The sequence below is a fragment of the Oncorhynchus mykiss genome, chromosome 23, assembly GCF_013265735.2.
Source record: "Oncorhynchus mykiss isolate Arlee chromosome 23, USDA_OmykA_1.1, whole genome shotgun sequence".
NCBI classification, from domain to species: domain Eukaryota; kingdom Metazoa; phylum Chordata; class Actinopteri; order Salmoniformes; family Salmonidae; genus Oncorhynchus; species Oncorhynchus mykiss.
Genome location: NC_048587.1, coordinates 40,195,138 through 40,218,767, shown reverse-complemented (window position 1 = coordinate 40,218,767; position 23,630 = coordinate 40,195,138). Strand labels below are relative to the sequence as shown.

The window sequence follows — 23,630 nt, the reverse complement described above, 5'->3', positions numbered from 1 at the left end:
GTGGTTCTAAACTTCTTCAATTTAATAATGATGGAGGCCACTGTGTTCTTGGGGACCTTCAATGCTGCAGAAATGTTTTGGTACCCTTCCGTAGATCTGTGCCTCGACACAATCCTGTCTCGGAGCTCTACAGACAATTCCTTAAACCTTATGGTTTAGTTTTTGCTCTGACATACACTGTCAACTCTGGGACCTTATATAGACAGGAGTGTGCCTTTCCAAATAATGTCCAATCAATTGAATTTAACACAGGTGGACTCCAATCAAGTTGTAGAAACACCTCAAGGATGAGCAATGGAAACAGGAAGCATCTGAACTCAATTTCAAGTCTCATAGCAAAGGGTTGGAATACTTATGTAAATAAGGTTTTTCTGTTTTTTATTTTTAATACATTTGCAAAAATGTCTAAAAACCTGTTTTCACTTCGTCATTATAGGGTATTGTGTGTCGATTGCTGAGGAAAAACATTTATTTAATCATTTTTAGAATAAGGCTGTGACGTAACAAAATGTGGTAAAAGTCAAGGGGTCTGAATATTTCCGAAGGCACTGTACGTTTCCAATGCCAATACATCCCCATTGAATTGAATTGAGAGAGTGAGAGACAGAGAGAAAGAGAGAGGGGGGTATTCTCTATATCACAACAAACCATTTTTCTAGGAGTACCCCACTCTCTCCTCTCTCATCCCCCTGTTCCCCCTCATGTTTCTCACCTCCCCGTCCTGCTGTAAGGGTCCCCGGCTCTCCATGGGTGCGTCCTGGATCTTCTCCCCCTCTGTGTCTCCCCCCTCCACCTCTCCCTCCGGTCCGGCCAGGTAGGAACCAGACATGGAGGACAGGGTGTCAGTGCTGATCTGAGAGTGCTGGCTGTGGGAGAAAGCCATGGACATGACTGACTGAGCCAGGCTACTGCTCACTGGGTCTGTGTGGGAGAGAGAGCGAGAGAGAGAGAGGAGGAGACAATTAACAGTGTTTTATAATTTGACACATTGGACACATTTTCCTTTGCCCACCCCCTGACAGCCCCAGCAGGACTACCTTCGGGGGAGGTGATGGTGGAGGAGAAAGGTGTCCCAGTACAGGAGGACTGGTCTATGGCTCCAGACGAGGATAGAGTCAGGTTCTCACTCTCTGAAGTTACACCACTCTGGAACAGAGAGAGTAAGGTCAAACATACACCGGACACAGACAAACACGCATACACAAACTATGTCAGAATGTCAGTGTACCTCAAGTTGTTGCTTCCGGCGGCAGGCCTGAACCTCTGATTCACTGTGTTGTGACTTCTTTCCCTCCTCCCCTGGCAGCACTGAAGAATTCTGGGAGAGAGACCTGACACATCCCACAATGCAACAGTCAGAATCATAAACACCACAGCAAACACTCTCCCTTTGTCCGGACATAAAAACACTACATGAATAGTAGCAGGTGTCCATCTGTGGACACATGCTCGCTGAACATCTCATTCCAAAATCATGGGCATTAATATGGAGTTGGTCCCCCCTTTGCTGCCACAACAGCCTCCACTCTTCTGGGAGGTTTTCCACTAGATGTTGGAACATTGCTGCAGGGACTTGCTTCCATTCTGCCACAAGAGCATCAGTGAGGTTGGGCACAGATGTTGGGCAATTACGCCTGGCTTGCAGTCGGCGTTCCAATTCATACCAATGTTGGTCGATGGGGATGAGATCAGGGCTCTGTGCAGGCCTGTCAAGTTCTTCCACACCGATCTCGACAAACCATTTCTGTATGGACCTCGCTTTGTGCACAGGAGCATTGTCATGCTGAAACAGGAAAGGGCCTTCCCCAAACTGTTGCCACAAAGTTGGAAGCACAGAACCGTCTACAATGTAATTGTATGTTGTAGCGTTAAGATTTCCCTTCACTGGAGCTAAGGGGGCTAGTTCGAACCATGAAAAACAGCCCTAGACCATTATTCCTCCTCCACCAAACTTTACAGTTGGCACTTTGCATTCGGGCAGGTAGCATTCTCCTGGCATCAGCCAAACACAGATTTGTCCGTTGGACTGCCAGATGGTGAAGCATGATTCATCACTCCTGAGAAGGCGTCCAATGGCGGCAACCACTCCAGCCGACGCTTGACATTGTGCCTGGTGACCTTAGGCTTGTGTGCAGCTGTTCAGCCTTGGAAACCCATTTCATGAAGCTCCCAACGAACAGTTATTGGGCTGACGTTGCTTACAGAGGCAGTTTGGAACTCGTTAGTGAGTGTTGCAACTGAGGACAGAGACATTTTTTTCAGCACTCTGCGGTCACGTTCTGTGAGCTTGTGTGGCCTACCACTTCGTGTGGCCTACCACTTCACCGCTGAGACATTGTTGCTCATAGACATTTACACTTCACAATAACAGCACTTATAGTTCACCAAGGCAGCTCTAGCTGGGCAGAAAATTGACGAACTGACTTGTTGGAAAGGTGGCATCCTATGACGGTGCCACGATGAAAGTCACTGTGCTCTTCAGTAAGGCCATTCTACTGCCAATGTTCGACAATGGAGATTGCATGGCTGTGTGCTCGATTTTAAACACCTGTCATTAATGGGTGTGGCTAAAATAGCCAAATCCACTAATTTGAAGGGGTGTCCACATACTTTTGAATATATAGTGTATTTTCTATTAGCTAAAACTTTAAAAGTCATAGGAAATTAATTCCTATTCAAATGTACAGTATGTTTGCATCCCAAATGGCACCTTACTCCCCATGTAGTGCACAACTTTTGAACAGACTTCAGGTCAAAACTAATTAACTTTATAGGGAATATGGTGCCATTTGGGACATAACCTATGTCTCCAGGTGTTTGCTCCACTTACTTGGAGCCGCTCTTCTTCAGTTTGAGTCCCTGGCTTGAGGTGGAGTGGTCCAGGGGGGACATGGAGTGTGCCGGGGCGGGGTGGGTCTCACTGCTGTAGGGGGGTAGGGTCCCCGAGACGTGGCACCCAGAGAGGTCCTGCAGAGGGGGGGCAGAGGGAGACACACACAGGGGCCCGTTCAGAGCCTCCAGGAGGGACACGACCTCATATCCGGGGGGAATGTGATCCGACATCTGGGGAAGGGTGGGTTGAAAGGAGAGAGAGGAAGGATGGGACAGGGGTAGAGAGAACGAAAAAAAAGAGATGAGCTGTTATGTTGCTATACGTCAGCGGTCACCAACTGGTCGATCACGACAAGTCGATCACCAAACGATTACATTTTTTCGTGTTGCTCTGTTGGCGGGAAGGTGCACTTCATTCAGAAGCCCAGGACACCGGGTAGGCAAAGTGTTCCCATTTTGAACCATTTCATCTGTCTGAAAAGACAAACTCCACCTACCCTGTGGACCGGGAGATCTGTGGCTAAATCGAGTGCGCCTACTGCCCAGGCCAATCGGATAGCTAAAATCACCATACTTACAGCTGTATATACAGTTGAAGTCGGAAGTTTACATACACTTAGGTTGGAGAGCTAACCATGTCTTGCTCCCAGACAAACTAAACAACTTCTTTGCTCACTTTGAGGACAATGCTCGCTTTGAGGAGAATAGAGTGCCACCGACACGGCCCGCTACCAAAACCTGCGGGCTCTCCTTCACCGCAGCCAACGTGAGTAAAACATTTAAACGTGTCAACCCTTGCAAGGCTGCCGGCCCAGACGACATCCCTAGCCGCATCCTCAGAGCATGTGCAGACCAGCTAGCTGGTGTGTTTACGGACATATTCAATCAATCCATATCCCAGTCTGCTGTTCCCACATGCTTTAAGAGGGCCGCCATTGTTTCTGTTCCCAAGAAAGCCAAGGTAACTGAGCTAAACGACTCACTTCTGTCATCATGAAGTGTTTTGAGAGACTAGTCAAGGATCATATCACCTCCACCGTACCTGACACCCTAGACCCACTACAATTTGCTTACCGCCACAATAGGTCCACAGATGACGCAATCGCAATCACACTGCACACTGCCCTAACCCATCTGGACAAGAGGAATACCTATGTAAGAATGATGTTCATCGACTACAGCTCAGCATTTAACACCATAGTACCCTCCAAACTCATTAACCTCAAGACCCTGGGTCTCGACCTCGCCCTATGCAACTGGGTCCTGGACTTTCTGACGGGACGCCCCCAGGTGGTGAGGGTAGGAAACAACATCTCCACCCCGCTGATCCTCAACACTGGGGTCCCACAAGAGTGCGTTCTCAGCTCTCTCCTGTACTCCCTGTTCACCCATGACTGCGTGGCCATGCACACCTCCAACTCAATCGTCAAGTTTGCAGACAACACTACAGTGGTAGGCTTGATTACCAACAACGACGAGACGGACTACTGGGAGGAGGTGAGGGCCCTTGGAGTGTGGTGTCAGGAAAATAACCTCACACTCAACGTCAACAAAACAAAGCAGATGATCGTGAACTTAAGGAAACAGCAGAGGGAGCACCCCACTATCCACATCAACGGGACAGTAGTGGAGAAGGTGGAAAGTTTTAAGTTCCTCGCGAACACATCACGGACAAACTGAAATGGTCCACAGACACAGACAGCGTGGTGAAGAAGGCGCAACAACACCTCTTCAACCTCAGGAGGCTGAAGAAACTTGGCTTGTCACCAAAAACACTCACCAACTTTTACAGATGCACAATCGAGAGCATCCTGTCGGGCTGTATCACCGCCTGGTACGGCAACTGCTCCGCTCACAACCATAAGGCTCTCCAGATGGTAGTGAGGTCTGCACAATGCATCACCGGGGGCAAACTACCTGCCCTCCAGGACAACTACAGCACCCGATGTCAAAGGAAGGCCAAAAAGATCATCAAGGACAACAACCACCCGAGCCACCGGCTATTCACCCTGCTAGCATCCAGAAGGCAAGGTCAGTAGAGGTGCATTAAAGCAGGGACCGAGACTGTAAAACAACTTCTATCTCAAGGCCATCAGACTGTTAAACAGCCACCACTAATATTGAGTGGCTGCTGCCAACATACTGAATCAAATCTCTAGCCACTTTAATCATTAAAAATGGGATGTAATAAATGTATCACTAGTCACTTTAAACAATGCCACTTTATATAATGGTTAGATACTCTACATTACTCATCCCATATGTAGATACTGTATTCTATACCATGTACTGCATCTTGCCTATGCCGTTCGGCCATCGCTCATCCATATATGTATATGTACATATTCTTATTCATTCCTTTACACTTGTGTGTATAAGGTAGTTATTGTGAAATTGTTAGATTACTTGTTAGATATTACTGCATGGTCGGAACTAGAAGCACAAGCATTTCGCTACACTCGCATTAACATCTGCTAACCATGTGTGTGTGACCAATAAAATGTGATTTGATTTGAGTCATTAAACCTCATTTTTCAACCACTCAACAAATTTCTTGTTAACAAACTACATTTTTTGTAAGTCGGGTAGGACATCTACTTTGTGCATGACACAAATCATTTTTCCAAAAAATTGTTTACAGACAGATTATTTAACTTATACTTCACTGTATCACAATTCCAGTGGGTCAGAAGTTTACATACACTAAGTTGACTGTGCCTTTAAACAGCTTGGAAAATTACAGAAAATTATGTCATGGCTTTAGAAGCTTCTGATAGGCTAATCGACGTAATTTGAGTCAATTGGAGGTGTACCTGTGAACGTATTTCAAGGCCTACCTTCAAACTCAGTGCCTCTTTGCTTGACATCATGGGAAAATCTAAAAAAAATCAGCCAAAACCCCAGAAAACAAATTGTAGACCTCCACAAGTCTGGTTCATCCTTCGGTGCAATTTCTAAATGCCTGAAGGTACCACGCTCATCTGTGCAAACAATTGTACACAAGTATAAACCCCATGGGACCAGACAGACGTCATACCGCTCAGGAAGGAGGCGCGTTCTGTTTCCTAGAGATAAACGCACTTTGGTGTGAAAAGTGCAAATCACTCCCAGAACAACAGCAAAGGACCTTATCAAGATGCTGGAGGAAACAGGTACAAAAGTATCTATATCCACAGTAAAACGAGTCCTATATTGACATAACCTGAAAGGCCGCTCAGCAAGGAAGAAGCCACAGCTCCAAAAGCCCCATAAAAAAAGTCAGACTACAGTTCGCAAATGCAATTGGGAACTTTTTGGAGAAATGTACTCTAGTCTGATGAAACAAAAATAGAACTGTTTGGCCATAATGATCATTGTTACTTTTGGAGGAGAAGGGGGAGGCTTGCAAGCCAAAGAACACCACCCCAACCGTGAAGCACAGGGGTGGCAGCATTGCTGCAGGAGGGGCTGGTCCACTTTACAAAACAGACGGCATTATGAGGTAGGAAAATTCCATGGATATATTGAAGCAACAGCTCAAGACATCAGTCAGGAAGTTAAAGCTTGGTCACAAATGGGTCTTCCAAATGGACAATGACCCCAAGCATACTCCCAAAGTTGTGGCAAAAGGGTTTAAGGACAACAAAGTCAAGGTATTGGAGTGGCCATCACAAAGCCCTGACCTCAATCCAATAGAAAATTTGTGGGTAGAACTGAAAAAGTGTGTGCGAGCAAGGAGGCCTACAAACCTGACTACACCAGCTCTGTCAGGATGAATGGGCCAAAATTCACCAAACTTATTGTGGGAAGCTTGTGAAAGGCTACCTGAAACGTTTGACCCATGTTAAACAATTTAAAAGCAATGCTACCAAATACTAATTGAGTGTATGTAAACTTCTGACCCACTGGGAATGTGATGAAAGAAATAAAAGCTGAAATAAATCATTCTCTCAACTATTATTCTGACATTTCACATTCTTAAAATAAAGTGGTGATCCTAACTGACCTAAGACAGGGAATATTTACTAGGATTAAACGTCAGGAACTGAGTTTAAATGTATTTGGCTAAGGTGTATGTAAACTTCCGACTTCAACTGTATACAATACCAGTCAAAAGTTTGGACATACCTACTCATTCAAGGGTTTTTCTTTATTTTTACTATTTTCTACATTGTAGAATATTAGCAAATACATCAAAACTATGAAATAACACATATGGAATCATGTACTATCCAAAAAAGTGTTAAAAAAATCCAAATATATTTTAGATTTTGTAGCCACCCTTTGCCTTGATGACAGCTTTGCACACTCTTGGCATTCTCTCAGCCAGCTTCATGAGGTAGTCACCTGGAATGCATTTCAATTAACAGGTGTGCCTTGTTAAAAGTTCATTTGTGGAATTTCTTTCCTTCTTAATGCATTTGAGCCAATCAGTTGTGTTGTGACAAGATAGGGGTGGTATACAGAAGATAGCACTATTTGGTAAAAGACTAAGTCCATATTATGTAAAGAACAGCTCAAATAAGCAAAGAGAAACGACAATATATTGTTACTTTAAGACATGGTCAGTCAATGCTGAAAATGTCGAGAACATTGAAAGTGCAGTCGCAAAAAGCATCAAGCGCTATGATGAAACTGACTCTCATGAGGACCGCCACAGGAAAGGAAGACCCAGAGTTACCTCTGCTGCAGAGGATACATTTATTAGAGTTAACTGCACCTCAGATTGCCCAAATAAATGCTTCAGAGTTCACGTAACAGACACATCTCAACATCAACTGTTCAGAGGAGCTTGCGTGAATCAGGCCTTCATGGTCAAATTGCAGCGAAGATACCACTACCAGAACATACCAATAAGACGAAGAGACTTGCTTGGGCCAAGAAACACGAGCAATGGACATTAGACTGGTGGAAATGTGACCTTTGATATGATGAGTACACATTTGAGATTTTTGATTCTGACACTGTCAGTGATTTATTTAGAATACAAGGCACACTTAACTAGCATGGCTGGTTTGCGCTTAATGGGACTATCATTTGTTTCTCAACAGGACAATAACCCAACACACCCCAAGGCTGTGTAAGGGCTATTTGACCAAGAAGGAGAGTGATGGAGTGCTGCATCAGATGACCTGGCCTCCACAGTCACCCGACCTCAACCTGTCACACCTGCTCCTGCTCCCCCTCTCTGGCGCTCGAGGGCGCCAGGCTGCCCATCACTATGCACACCTGTCACCATCATTATGCGCATCAGCACTTCATTGGACTCACCTGGACTCCTTCACTTTGTTGATTGCCTCCTCTACATCTGTCTGCTTCTCAGTTTGCTCCCCGTGTCAGCATTAATGTTGTTTTGTGTTCCCTGTCCAGACGCTGTCTGTGTTTTGTTTCATGTCCGTTATTTATTAAATGTTCACTCCCTTTACTTACTTTTGTCTCCCAGCATCTGTCCTTACAAAATGCTGACACCAATGTTGGAAGCATCAGGGAGTTTGTTTTGTTTTTTGTTTTGGTTGGTGCTGTCGGGTCCAGGTGCCGCTGCCGAAGGAACCGGGGGTGCAGCTGACTCGTCAGGCTCCTACCCCTCAGCCGCCTCGTCATGCTCCCACGCCTCAGCGGGCTCGGCAGGCTCCCATCCCGCATCATGCCTCAGCCGGCTAGTCGGGCTCCCACGCCTCAGCCGGCTCGTCGGGCTTTCACGCCGCAGTTGGCTCGTCGGGCTCCCACGCCTCTGCCAGCTAGTCAGGCTTCCACGCCTCCGCTGACTCGTCCGGCCCCCACGCCTCGACCGGGCCGTCAGGCTCGCCCAGGTGGGACGCAGGGTGGCGCCCCTAGAAGGGGGAGTACGGTCACTCCTGCTCCCCTCTCTGGCGCTCAAGGGTGCCAGGCTGTCCATCATTACGCACACCTGTCACCCTCATTATGCGCATCATTGCTTCATTGGACTCACCTGGTTCCACGGATCTCTCCGTAACTTTTATTACGCACACCTGTCCCCTATTCCCACTGATTAGTACTTGTATAAGTGTGCCCTTTGTTTTCCATTGGGCTGTCGTTTGTTGTTACTATGTCCGTTGGTGCGTGTGAGTACCTGTGCTGTGTGTTTTGGCTTTTTTGCTTTTTTTTGTGGATTGTGCAGATGATTACAGGTCTCGTCCCATGTGTTAATCATTGTGTTATTTATTTGAGGTACTCCTCACTCTTTTGTTTTGGGTTTCTACCCTGTGTTTTGTTAAGTGTTTGTATGGTATTTGTCCCCGTGCCTTTACACAGGACACCGTACTTTGGGCTTAATTTAAATAAAATATTACGTATTCCTGTGCCTGTCTCCCGAATCTCTTCATACCAACGTGACACCTGGACTCTTCACTTTGTTGATTGCCCCCTCTATATCTGTCTGCTCCTCTATTAGTTCCCCATGTCAGCATTAATGTTGTTTTGTTGTCCCTGGCCGTGTTTTGTTTCATGTTCGTTATTTATTAAATGTTCACTCCCTCTACTTCCTTCTCGTCTCCCAGCGTCTGTCCTTACACAACCCAATTGAGATGGTTTGGGATGAGTTGGACTGCAGAGTGAAGAAAAAGCAGCCAACAAGTGCTCAGCATATGTGGGAACTCCTTCAAGACTGTTGGAAAAGCATTCCAGGTGAAGCTGGTTGAGAGAATGCCAAGAGTGTGCAAAGCTGTCATCAAGGCAAAGGGTGGCTACTTTGAAGAATCTCAAGTATATTTGTATTTGTTTAACACTTTTTTGGTTATTACATGATTCCATATGTGTTATTTCATAGTTGTGATGTCTTCACTATTATTCTACAATGTAGAAAATAGTAAAAATAAAGAAAAACACTTGAATGAGTAGTTGTGTCCAAACGTTTGGATGTTACTGTATGTATATACACTGCTCAAAAAAATAAAGGGAACACTAAAATAACACATCCTAGATCTGAATGAATGAAATATTCTTATTAAATACTTTTTTCTTTACATAGTTGAATGTGCTGACAACAAAATCACACAAAATTATCAATGGAAATCAAATTTATCAACCCATGGAGGTCTGGATTTGGAGTCACACTCAAAATTAAAGTGGAAAACCACACTAAAGGCTGATCCAACTTTGATGTAATGTCCTTAAAACAAGTAAAAATGAGGCTCAGTAGTGTGTGTGGCCTCCACGTGCCTGTATGACCTCCCTACAATACCTGGGCATGCTCCTGATGAGGTGGCGGATGAATCTCCTCCCAGACCTGGACTAAAGCATCCGCCAACTCCTGGACAGTCTGTGGTGCAACGTGGCGTTGGTGGATGGAGCGAGACATGATGTCCCAGATGTGCTCAATTGGATTCAGGTCTGGGGAACGGGCGGGCCAGTCCATAGCATCAATGCCTTCCTCTTGTAGGAACTGCTGACACACTCCAGCCACATGAGGTCTAGCATTGTCTTGCATTAGGAGGAACCCAGGGCCAACCGCAACAGCATATGGTCTCACAAGGGGTCTGAGGATCTCAACTCGGTACCTAATGACAGTCAGGCTACCTCTGGCGAGCACATGGAGGGCTGTGCGGCCCCCCAAAGAAATGCCACCCCACACCATGACTGACCCACCGCCAAACCGGTCATGCTGGAGGATGTTGCACAACAGCATGTGAAATTTATTGTCAATCAGTGTTGCTTCCTAAGTGGACAGTTTGATTTCACAGAAGTGTGATTGACTTGGAGTTACATTGGGTTGTTTAAGTGTTCCCTTTATTTTTTTGAGCAGTATATATAATTTTTTTAAAGTAAGTGTATGCGTACATATTACCGAGTGTTCCTCTGAGTCAGAGGTCTGGCAGGTGATGACGGGGTTAAATCTGGCAGGAGAGAGAGGACTCAGCTTCTTCTTCATGGCTCGGATCTGCAGCAGCGCCCGGAACGCTGAAGATGCATTATAACATGCTTAAGTATTGATGTGAAGGTCTTATGCAGCATTATGGACTCACACAGTCTGCAGATAGGGCAGCAGTTAGCCTGATATCTGAGCATGTATTACTGTAGGTATTGCTATGAAGGTCCTAAGCATCTAAAAACTATTGCTATGAAGGTATTAGGAATGCCAACATATGGCTTACAAAGGTCTTATGTAGCATCATAGACATAAACTCACGCAGTCTGCAGATGGGGCAGCAGTTGGCCTGGTAGCGGAGTGTGTCTGCGCAGGCATTGCAGAGACACAGGTGTCTGCAGGGCAGGATGAGTGTGTCGCGGACATCCGACAGACACACCACACACTCCGCACTGTTATCACTGATCTCATCATCCACAACCTGGGGCCAACATAGTCAATCATTCAAACTGCACCTGTACATAGCCCACCTATAATTTAGCCCAAACAACTACCCCTACTGTATTTAATTTATTTATTTATTTTGCTCCTTTGCACCCCATTATTTTTATTTCTACTTTGCACATTCTCCCATTGCAAATCTACCATTCCAGTGTTTTACTTGTTATATTGTATTTACTTTGGCACCATGGCCTTTTTGCCTTTACCTCCCTTATCTCACCTCATTTGCTCACATCGTATATAGACTTGTTTATACTGTATTATTGACTGTATGTTTGTTTTACTCCATGTGTAACTCTGTGTCGTTGTATGTGTCGAACTGCTTTACTTTATCTTGGCCAGGTCGCAATTGTAAATGAGAACTTGTTCTCAACTTGCCTACCTGGTTAAATAAAGGTGAAAAAAAAATCAATACATAAATCAATAAATACATAATTTACATTCACAAAGCAGTATGGTAGCTTGAGCAAGCAATATTGTAAAAATAATTAAATTCCTTTGCATATTCATAGGAAACAACTTTGCCAGCATTATCATGTCATAAAATAGCCAGATGGAAATGTCATTAGCTAGCAAAGTTTGTCAAAAATAGCTAGCAATGCTAACGTTAGCTAGCTAAAATCCGGTGGCCTCAGCTCAATCTTAGCAAGCTAGCTAATGTTTTACTGCATATAAAGTGAATCTGGAGACATCAAAATGATGACAAAGGGGTTTCCTACTAGTTATTTGCCTTCCTTTGAATGTCATTGTATTTCAAAGCCATTGTAATGCACTTTTGATGAAATCTTCTTCAGCGCTAATTGACAATGTATTGAGTGGAATGCTCAGTCGGGCATCAGTCCAAAACGAATGTTCAAAACAATATTGTGACGAAACATGCAACTTATGAATACTCTAACCAATTCTACAGAGAGTGATTTGGAAAGTTTTTAACAAAAAGCATTGTGATCACTACACTGTAACGTAAAACTGTAAATTATACGGTAATTTTGGGTATAATCAACAGTAAAATACTCTGAAACGTTTTAGTGCAGCATACTGTAAATTATTGTGCATTGTGGGAAAATGTTGTGGAATTTGAGTTGTGCTGTGTTTCGATTGGTACTCTAATTCTACCCCACAGAAGACAGTACTGTACCATATCTTTGGATTGACAAAAATCTTTTGACCACTAGTGGATACATGATATAGTTTCTGGCTCATTAACATATTTTGAGGGGCACCTTGTAAGAGGCTATATTTATTGCACCCGTGAGAGAGAATGCAGTTCGAATTGAACTCCTATGTGGTTATAATGCCCCATCTAATGGTATAGGGGGAAGAGTTACAGGGTTTGTTGAGTGGTGGTGTCCTGTCCTCCCAGGCTGTTGGTCTGGTGTAGGACCAGATATAATTAAATTAGGGTGGTGGGTTTTTAATGATGGTAGGGTAAGTTTTTTCCTAATTTTGTGTCATAAAGTATAATGAATTTATACACCTGTCCTGTTGGTGGTGGTAATGAAGAAGGGAAGGGCATGGGTTCCCAAACTTTTTCACTTAGGCCCCCCCTTCCAGCACTGGGGAACATCCCACCTCCCCTGTGCTGGTGTGTGCCAAGTCTATTTCTATGGGCACAAGCACTGTTCTTGACTCAAGTTGTTCACATCCCTCTTTAATTTTCTTATAATGCTACACATTTTGCCATGTCTAATGTGTATTTGTGTGATATTTGAGTGACAGGAACATTACTACAAAATCTATGGCCTACAAAAACTAGCTAAAAAGCGTTAGCTGACATGGGCTAGTTGATTGGAACATTTCTGACAAGTTATAAATAGCTCTCTAAGGTATGCAATGACTGACATGACAAGAGGAAAACTGATGATGCACAACTCATGAGTATGATGCACCCCCGAATCCCCCTGCCGCCCCCTCGCCCCTCCTAGGGGGTACGCCCCACAGTTTAGGAGCCACTGGTATAGGGGAAAAATTGGAGTGGCAACAAGTCTTAAACCTTAAATGGTTGAGCATTTTGCCATGTCCTTTTGGTCTGTTTTGCCCTGTAGTCACTACCAGTTTGGAAGCCTTTGTGAATGTCTCTAGAAGTGCAAGTGATACAAACACCAAATATTCATGAATAAACCTGCTGTAATGTGTAAACACTTCACCTAGCAGCCAATCTGCTTGCACCAATCCCTTGTAATTACAGTAAAATACTGTGAAAAGCAAACTCTTCCCCTCTGTTCATTCATTCATTTATTCCGATGTACTTCTTTTTTTTACAGTAAGATAAGGTCAATTTTACAGTATTGTACTGTGCTTTGATATCCTATTTATATTACAGTAGGTGAACTGTAATATGACACACATCATTTCACTTGCCACTGAGCTGCCTGTAAGCTACTGTCAAATTCACAGGAACCCCTTTACAGTGTAGTCCCTAAACAACCAAATGCTCAGCTGTGTACCTTTGATTCTTGGCTGTTGTACTTGTTCTCGATGCCGTAGATCTCCTGAAGAAGGTAACTCACTCCATCTACCTGGAGAGGACAGGAAACATGTTGGGGATGAGAGAGAAGGTTTCAGTATAAAACATAGCAGGAATGATAGTGAAAGGGGGAGCGAGAGATTGGAAGAGAGAGAGGAAAGAGAGGTAAGCAAGGCAGGAAAAAGGGATGGTAAGGTACAGTTCAGAGTGAGATGAGATGAGATGAGATGAGAGCAGGAGGAGAGAGAGAAGAGGAGAACTTGGTGGAAACAAACTCACCACTTGTTTCTGCTTCAGAGGTTTGACACAGTAGCTTCCGTCCATGTGCTGTGGAACAAACAGTAGATACTTAGCCAATGCTTATACCAATCCAGTCCCACTGGACAAAGACATCAGTTCAACGTCTAGTTTTGATTTACATTTTATTGGGTTGTCAACTAAAATGAATTCAACGTGAAATCAACATAACATTTAACCACGTCACTGGGTTTTAAAAGTTGAATGAAAAAAATACAAACATTCCCCAAATTCCTTTACGTTGATGACACCACTCAGTTTATTTATGTGTTGAAATGGTGTGGAAACAACATTCATTCAACCAGTTTATGCCCAGTGGGATGCTTTTAAATCCAGAGTCAACTGCATCTCAAAACATGATAAAACAAACTTTCAATTAATTGAACACACATCCGACTCCAAGCTCCTTACCTTTTCAAAGGTGGCCAGGAGGACATGGGAGTGACCCATGTGATCTTCCCCCTCGTCTACTGTCGCTTGAATGACCATGGGAAACACATCCTTATCCATGTCAAACAACAACTTTTAAGACGGAGGGAGAGAGAGAGAGAGAGAGGGAGAGAGAGAGGGTGGAGGAAGAGAGAGAAAAGAGGGAGATAAAGATAGGTTATGCACTGAAACACACACACACAGACTTCCTACTAATATGAATAAACACACTCACACGCTCACACACACACAGCCCATACCTCCTCATCGGCCCACTCTGACAGGTTGACAGAGTGCGAGGGCAGACAGAACTGCTGACAGACTCCTCTCTTAAAGTGCACCATTTCTGACTGGAGAGAGCTGTCCTGGGGAAGGTAACTATAGGAGATACACACTCTTAGAAAAAGAAGATGATATCTAGAACCTTAAAGTGTTCTTCAGCTGTCCCCATCAAATAACCCTTTGAAGAACCCTTTTTGGATGCAGGTAGAACGCTTATGGTTCCAGGTAGAACACTTTTGGGTTCCAAGTATAACCTATTCTACATGTTACCCAAAAGGGTTCTACCTGGAACCAAAAAGGGTTCTCCTATGGGGACAGAGGTAGAACCCCTTTGGAAGCCTTTTTTTCTCAGAGTGCAGAAAGATAAACACACAAGCATGCACACACACACACACACAGACTTACATTGGCACTCCGTTGTGGAACTCCTCTATAGCTTGATAGTAGATGGTGATGGCCACCTGTGTGTCAGCATCGAAGGTGAACTCTATGTTGTAACAGGCTTTGCTTTTCCCTGCCACTTCCTCCCCTGGCAGCTTCAGGCCGTCAATACACCTGTCATACCACACCGAAACACAGCTAGCATCATCTACACACCGTTACAATTAGCATAGTAAGAGTAAAGGGAGTAATCACAGGACCCAGAACAAAGCTTGCGAAAGCCTCAGGCCAGCTACTCGACTTGGTTCTGGGGGGGATAAGTGGAGATGTTGGACTAGTGCAATAAAACACAGACTAAGCATAACTGAAATAATAACAGTAAAAGGGCTATAAATTACAAATCAATTGTGTGTTTTGTGAGAGATACTCACCGTACAAGCCTCAGCGTATCCTTACGGATGTTTATAAGGCTTCGTAGCGTCTTCACTGGCTCCTGAGGTGGCGGGGCTGCATAGGGGAACTGTAAAGGAACCAAACACAAAAGGTCACATCAACAACAATATCAACAACAACAAAGGGGTCACATGATCTGATTTACTAATCCCCAAGCCCTTGATCAGTTGAATCAGGTGTGTTGGTGCTGGAAAGCTTGCACACTATCTGCACACCCTATCTGCATACCCACTTAAAACATTAGATATCTTTTCTTTACACAATTGTTTTACTGTACTTTGCACAATCTTTGCACAAACCGTGTTTTTGTTGCTGACTCTGTGTAAGAAGAAAGTTGAGTGGGTCTAAAAATGCTTTTTATGTCAGACGCTTAACTATTTAATTGACATTATTCTTTATTCTTACTGGCACTGATCTTCCTGATACCGGGCTATTCATTTTTTTTTTTTTAAGTGCGATGATCTGGATCTGTGGTTGTTATACTGTACCTGTTTTAGAATAATACACTTACTGTGCACTTAAGTCATTTTGGATAAGAGTCTGCTAAATGACTGAATGCACTGTAAAAATGTGTATAGAATAACCTTTGAAACCCTATTGAACATGCCGTCTAGTAGGAATGGAGGATGTGGTTAGATACCTCCACACCCCTCTTTTGGGACTAAGGGGAGGTGTGTGTGTGTGTGTGTGTGTGTGTGTGTGTGTGTGTGTGTGTGTGTGTGTGTGTGTGTGTGTGTGTGTGTGTGTGTGTGTGTGTGTGTGTGTGTGTGTGTGTGTGTGTGTGTGTGGTTTACAGGAAAGGCTCCTGATGGGCCCAGATGTGTTATTATACTGAATACTGTGCCATTCATTAAAACACACACACAACAGGAAAATTCTGCTATGGGATCTGTAGAGTAGGAACGACAAGGCTGTTTTTCAGTACAGGGAAGACACACACATTCATGCACACACTCACATAAACACTCCCTTCCCTCTCTCTTTGCAGTCTGAATATGACTTTATTACAGCAGTCAACTGCTGTTAAATCCCCAATATATTAGGCCTGAGTGTTTATAGCTGTCGAGGTCCAGCCACACACACAGGCACACATAATGTAGGCTATACATAACTAGTGCAGGGGGACTAGACCTACGCTGCAGATCACAGTTAACAACTCAGGGACAGATGAGAGAAATGTACTGAGTGGGGTAGGGAGATGTGGTTCTGCATTGCCATCTGCTTAGGGAGGGCAGTATGACTTATATAGCAGGATATGACTGAGAGAGAGAGAGAGAGAGAGAGAGAGAGAGAGAGAGAGAGAGAGAGAGAGAGAGAGAGAGAGCGTTTGAACTGCTTTGGCTGTAAGCTATTATGACCCCACTCCTGAAAGCTAAGATCCTCTGGAGCATGGATGTGCTTTCTGTTCCCCTCATAAGAATATAGTTGAACGGCCCTGTCATAGCCCTTCTATGGATAGCCTTTCCACTCCCTATTTAATCTTGCGACTGACTGAGTTCGAACCAGGTCTTCTGCATGTCACAAGACTGTCAGTCCACTATGTTAGCCCATATGGATTAGTTCAGGAAGCGAACAGAAGTCTTCAAATCTCCAGCAAGGTTCATCGAACCCCCTCGGCTACAATTCAACCCCCTTTGACCTCCCACTCAGAGATCACAGCACCAATATAACTGACTGGGTTCTAAATCAGGCCTACTAGACAACAACACTTACAGTGGTAGACAGAAGCAAAAGGATCTGTGCACCCCATTTAATGGAGTGCAACAGAGGTGGTTTGGTGATCCGTCCATGTGATGAGTACCAGACTGATTATCACGTGTAGTGAACCATTCATGTAAGCTCGGGGGATTAGGCCGCTCGCAAGGCTATGAGATGAGCAACCTTGGCTGAGACATGTAGACGTGTTAGTTTGGCTAATGAGGGTCTAACCCAGGTCTCCTGTGCACCAGATAATGCAACTTTTCAGGTCTTTTCAGACAAGTTACTCATCACATGAATGTGGTTACCAAACTACCTGTGTTACACTTCTCCCCCCTTTTACCTCCTCCTTGAAGAGACCTAACCTAACAAGGCGAGACCCAAATGCAGACACATGAGGCAGATGGTTGGAGTCTTACAATGTTTATTAATCCAAAGGGGTAGGCAAAATAATGGTCGTGGACAGGCAAAAACCAGATCAGAGTCCCAGAGGTACAGAGTGGCAGACAGGCTTGTGGTCAAGGCAGGCAGAATGGTCAGGCAGGCAGGTACAAAGTCCAGTATCAGGCAGGGGTCAAAACTGGGAGGACTAGAAAAACAGAGAACGCAAAAAGCAGGAGAACAGGAAACCGCTGGTTGACTTAGAAACATACAAGACGAACTGGCACAGAGGAACAGGAAACACAGGGATAAATACCCTGGGGAAAATAAGCAACACCTGGAGGGGGTGGAGACAATCACAAGGACAGGTGAAACAGATCAGGGCGTGACAAAACGAAGTCAAAGGACCAATGTTTAGGGTTTTAGCTCAACAGGCTAACACATTGTTAAGCCAGTCAGTCACATGTTAACCTTATAATATCTACAATAAATCAGCCCATTCCGGCCCATTATTTACCTTGAGGCCCCCATACCGGCCCCATACCGGCCCTTTTCCTCCAGGCCTCTGAAGACTTGCATTAGTGTAGCAGATGGGGATCCGTGAAACTCACTCCTCAGCCTGAAGTGTCGCCCCTTGCGCAATTGAAGAAGGCCTTTTTTAATAGTAGGATGAGTTGGAATACTTCAGGAGGGTGTTTTCGAGGAAGAAGTTCTTAGTTCGAGTCTATATATGAGCTGAATAAGGGGGAAGCGGTACTTGTTAAGCAAGCTGCATGCCGTCCTTTACCTGAACTTCCTGAACGTATCCCTCCCTATAGGCTTTAGCTAAGTGTACTAACACAATCTTGTGAGATACAGGAGACCTAGTTCAAACCCAGATCAAAGTTAAATAGGGAGTGGAAAGGCTATCATTAGAAGGGCTATGACAGGGCATTTAAACTATATTCTAATGGGGGTCAAATTTAGTTTTTGTGTGAAACTCTCTTCTAATGCATCCTGCCATCATCATAGAGGGAAACAGAAGGCATGTCCATGTTCCGGAGAGTCTTAGCTTTCAGGAATGGGGTCATAGTAGTTCATAGCCAAAACATTTCAAATGCTAGAGCCAAATTCATTGGAAGAGCATTTAATCAACATGCCACATTGACTTCAGAAACCGCCATCAGTTTCTGTTTACCAAAGGAAACGTTTGATTCTATGTGCTGTTCTCTACCTTTCCTGGCTGGTAAAGTACCAGGTGTTGTCTCTGGTTTTGAACCTAAATTTAAAGAACTGAATTTGAAAACTGAATCTGAATGCATCTGAGAAGTTGAATGTATGAAACTCTGATACACTTGAAATTATAGTTTGTAAACTTAATACACAGACAATGAATGCAATATCTACCATAATGAAATTGAACAGGCCTATATAAATATATATAAATGAATTTGAATATTCAATTGAATTTATATATAATTTTTAAATTAATGCAATATTCATTCAATTCCACTTCAATTCATGAAATACAAGTTCAATTTACAAATTCAATGATTAAATTTGTACATTACAAATTTAAAAACTTGACATTTAAATTAAATTTCCTAGTACAAATTCAAAATGATTAAATTCAAATACAATTCCTGTTGTCACTGACATCGCTCCATACCACACCCCCAGTCACAGAATTCTATGGTATTCCCCATGTCCATACAGCAGAGATGATGAGAATTGCGATCGGAGGTATTTGGAACAAAACCTAACGCCCAAATGGGACCCTATTCTCTATATTGTGCAATACTTATAAACAGGACCCATAGGGCCCATAATTAGACAGACAGTATTGTAGCTGGAGACTTAGAAGCTAGTGTAGTGTAGTGTAGTGTAGTGTAGTGTACTGTATTGTACTGTAGTGTACTGTAGAGTACTGCAGTGCACTGTGTAGTGTAGTGCAGTGTAATGTAGTGTAGTGTATTGTACTGTACGGTACTGTGTAGAGTCCTGTGTAGTGTAGTGTAGTGTACTGTGACAATCCGTACCACCACTGGTCTGGTTCCCAGAAAGTTGAGGTCAGTGTTCTCTCCAAACAGGTATCCCTCGGGGTGGGTGGAGTCAAACTTCTCCCCGCCCATGATGAAGTGGCTGGCAAAGTAACTTCCTGTGGGGAAATATGCATATAATACATCCTCCAAATGCAACGTCTGCCTACACCCACACCCATTGTCTCAATTATTTATTTTTATTTTTAATTCCCTCAAACACCAAATTAGGGTTAGCCAATCATTTGATCTCCATCAGTTTCGTGGGAATATGCATTTAGATATTCTTGAATGATCTCAGCCTACAGTGTAGGCCTAACCAGTGGCGGGCGCTGATTGGCTGAATACCCATGGTGGATGGAGTTGTCAAGAAAGCATTAGGACAGAAATATGATGCCAAGTTTTCGAACTCCCAGTAGTTTCTTTTAGAAGATGTATAAAGCAATCTGTGCATTTGAACAGCAGCATGAATACTCATATTTCACATTTGGATGTCATAAACCGAATGACCATTTCTGAACATGCTGCCACTGTTTTGAACAGATTAGAACATACTATTTACCATTTAGAAAGAGCAGCCAGCTCATGAACGCATGCAGATGCAATAAATGAAAACACATTATCTTACTGGGAATAGCTAACACAATGTCACAAAGCATGATGCGCTAGCCAGTTCACTTTCATTCTGAAATAACTTCATATTTCCGAGTTAGAACGATATTAGTTTAGATAGACTTGAAATTGCTGCTTATCAAAGGTAGATAACTAGTTCATTTCACCCAGAAAATGTACCAAACTACTCTCATTGTTTCTCAAAATTACTGCAGCTCGCTAATTAATTTGATCATGCTTTGTGATTACTCCCGGTTTTATGCTGTTTTAATCCACACAACACGTCGCCCTGTCACGTACAATAGAGCATGATGAACACCATGGCATGGTAGGAACAATCAAATTGGCCAGCCACAGTCATGCTTTTTTAACGGATGTGAAACGGCTAGTTTAGTTAGCTGTCGTTCGCGCTAAATAGCGTTTCAATCGGTGACGTCACTTGCTCTGAGACCTTGAATGAGCAGATCTAGTTTCATGTGCGGAAGAAAGCCGTCTGGAGCGAAAGACTCATTGGGAGACAATTGACCACTCCAGTACAGTCCATTTACCTTGTGCTGTTGAAATGTATGCTATGAAATCCTGCGATTTCATTGAGGCAATTCCCCCTCTTAGCAAGTCACTGAGGGGCACAATAGTACGTTTGTTTTTATCAACTGAGTGTACAAAACATTAAGAACACCTTCATATTGAGTTGCACCCCCCCGTCCCCTTCTGAATCATTGTACCATCTCAACCGCTGTGAAATATATTTTACATAACCAAAAATATTAGATTTTCAGCTGTTTGAAGCTGGTGTACACAACTAAAAGTAAAAGATGCAAAAATTTAAGAACGAGAAGCATAAAAATAGTGCACATGAAACAAATCTACCGCTTCTAAGATTTGCTTCAATGCGAATGATATGTATATAACACATTCTAATGTGAATTTGGTCGGGTCACTCAAAAAGTTACATATTGCAGCTTTACATTTTGGCGCATATTTTTTTTCACTCAAGTAATCAACCTAAATCTCATAAGAAATTAGGTGGTGTTTTTGGTTCAATAGTAACGTTATACTATGCTATTCTATTCGGTTATGTTATGTAGAATACAAATAAAACATTATGTGACTTTACAGACATTAATTCAGCTTTGATCTAGACCTAATGGAGCACCATAGTGAGAGGTGTCTGGGCGACGCTTTGTGTGCGCTGCAGCAGCAGTACGTACACCCCTGCACACTGCAATCTTCACTTTTTCCTATTTTAATTGGAATGGTAAAACATGAATGTGGTATAATGCTTTTCAGCGTCATTCTGCTTGGAGGCTGGTGGTCAGGCTGATATTGACCGACCAACATCACATAGGCCTCGTGTTTTTCCATGTGTGTTTCAAACATGACAATTATATGATTGGCACTCGATGTCTGGTAAACATCCACATTTAGCCACCCTAGCACTGAGGCCTATAGGTGCGGACGGGGTATCGGACACCTTGTCCTCTGATGTAATGATTGTGATTCATCATTATATTTAAATAATAGATAGTACAAATAAGTCATAGGCCTATAATTATCTGAATATTAATAAATAGGCCTTATAATATCCTAATAACATATCCCTATGTCTTTTTTACCAAACCGAGAAGGTTTGGGCTGTCCTGGAATATGCTGTGGGTTGAGTGGGATCGCTCCTGTTAGGCTACTGTCGTCTATGGGGAACAGGCACCTACCAGATTTTGGTGGATAGCGGTACACCGAGGTGGACGGTATATCGACCTCTTCCACTCCTGCGTTCTGTCTGCTGGTCAAAGCTCCCATTTCCACAGAAAACAAAAGCTCAAATTAACGAACATAACAAGAAAACATTCGCTATTCTCTAAAACCCCTTTACCCCCTTTCATTTAATCCAGTTCGTGCTGCCATTTCGATTTTTTAAATCTCGGTTTATATCCTTGGTTCCCTGCCGGTGGCAGCTATAGCCTGGTTGTGCTCGTTCTGGGATTAGTTGTTGTTCTTGTCTGCTTTATCCAAAGCCCAGTGGGGTTGGTGCTGTCGCCAAAACCGATCGATAGTTTGTTTTCCGACAGAAAAGCAGTAGTATGCACCCCTTTAATGGCAAAGCAATTTATCCATTCACTTCGTGACGCATTCTTCGCTCCAATTCAGCGCGTTTCGGGGGAAAACGAGGTCTCTCACTATGTATCACTGGCAGGGCCGGCCCTAGCCTTTTGGAGGCGCTAGGGTCCCTCACATCGCAGGCAAAACATTTTAGTGGCCCCCTCTTGACAGAGGAGATAAATAATTGAAGATTCCTGATATTATTAGGCGTAGAGAAATTTCGGCAGTTTTTAAGCTAATTTATTTTACAGTACAGCTACTGTAGGGAAGAGCCAGGATGAAAGTACCATGCCCATTTTCACAAATTACAAGAAACTAGAATTTTGTATTGAGGCATGCATGTGCCAGAAGTTGACCTCCCTGCAAGATATCAGCACGCTGTGTCAACATTTGAAGGTTGTTTTAAGCAAGGTAAAGTAAAAAAGAATGACCCGGAATAGTTTTTCAGTTGTAGAGTTGTGTTTCTTTTTTTACGTTTCCAAACATATGTTATTTTCTTAACCCATCTAGTGACTGTTAAGGGAATTTTTGTCTATAATGACTTAATGACAGCATAGGTTTGAACTATTGTGCTAGATAGTCTTTGATGCTTGCAAGGAGAAGTTTCACAGTGAGAGGGGTTGGACGGAAGTAACAGAATGTTACTTTTGCCCCGCAATAACTTAGAATGTGTTTTCATTTGTGTTTCACTTGTTTATTGACAGAATATTGACAGGACATGCCCAGAAATAGGGTCAAAACAACAGACAGAGCAAGGTTTCATCCAGAGACCTACGAAAGAGCTTCCCAGAAGTGCTGGTAGGAGTCCAGTCAGTCAGGGGTGCAGCAAAAGCACATGGTGTGTACCATGTTACACTCTAAAGATACTGTAGGAGGTTGAAGGATAGTCCTAATGCCCGAATGCCAGCCTACAGAGCCCACAACAAAGTATTTAGTGAGGAGCAGGAGAGGAGTCTGAAGGAGTATCTGTTAAGGGCTGCAGATATTTACTTAAAGAGGTAGTCTTACACAATATAAATGGCCCAAAAGTGCAAACTCACAATTATGATTATTTTTTAATTATGTTTAAAAGGTTCAAAGTTTTTTATTTTTTATTTTATTTTTTTAAAGAAATGTTGGGTTTGTTATTTAGGTAAGGAAATGTGCATATCAGCTTGCCCAACGCTATCGCTTCAAGTATCCTGAGACCTGCGACACCAAGGAGATGTCCGGGAATGATTGGTTCACTTCTTTCCGCCAAAGGCACCCCAGCTTCTTCATCCGCCAGCCACAAGCAACAAGTCTGTCAAGGGCGACTAGTTTCAATCCAACAAACCGCTCCCAGTTCTTGGAACTGAACGACACCGTCTATGACTGTAGCCTATTGCCGCTTTGA

General features: G+C 43.4%; 1 protein-coding gene across 2 annotated transcripts in view; it reads right to left on the bottom strand.

Annotated features, from left to right (window-relative positions):
* rnf157 (ring finger protein 157) overlaps nucleotides 1-22,357 on the bottom strand; it is a 35,239-nt gene extending 12,882 nt beyond the window's left edge. For both annotated transcript variants that reach the window (XM_021581017.2, XM_021581018.2), the window contains exons 1-14: nucleotides 21,868-22,357; nucleotides 19,544-19,662; nucleotides 15,425-15,513; nucleotides 15,018-15,167; nucleotides 14,591-14,708; nucleotides 14,313-14,423; nucleotides 13,884-13,931; nucleotides 13,585-13,656; nucleotides 10,958-11,117; nucleotides 10,616-10,728; nucleotides 2,831-3,063; nucleotides 1,229-1,331; nucleotides 1,038-1,146; nucleotides 713-921 (exon numbers count right to left, since the gene is read on the bottom strand). In XM_021581017.2, the coding sequence (XP_021436692.2) occupies nucleotides 713-921; nucleotides 1,038-1,146; nucleotides 1,229-1,331; nucleotides 2,831-3,063; nucleotides 10,616-10,728; nucleotides 10,958-11,117; nucleotides 13,585-13,656; nucleotides 13,884-13,931; nucleotides 14,313-14,423; nucleotides 14,591-14,708; nucleotides 15,018-15,167; nucleotides 15,425-15,513; nucleotides 19,544-19,662; nucleotides 21,868-21,955 (1,722 nt within the window). In that variant the 5' untranslated portion in view covers nucleotides 21,956-22,357. The remainder of the gene's footprint in view (nucleotides 1-712; nucleotides 922-1,037; nucleotides 1,147-1,228; nucleotides 1,332-2,830; nucleotides 3,064-10,615; nucleotides 10,729-10,957; nucleotides 11,118-13,584; nucleotides 13,657-13,883; nucleotides 13,932-14,312; nucleotides 14,424-14,590; nucleotides 14,709-15,017; nucleotides 15,168-15,424; nucleotides 15,514-19,543; nucleotides 19,663-21,867) is intronic.
* Nucleotides 22,358-23,630: the final 1,273 nt, after the last annotated feature.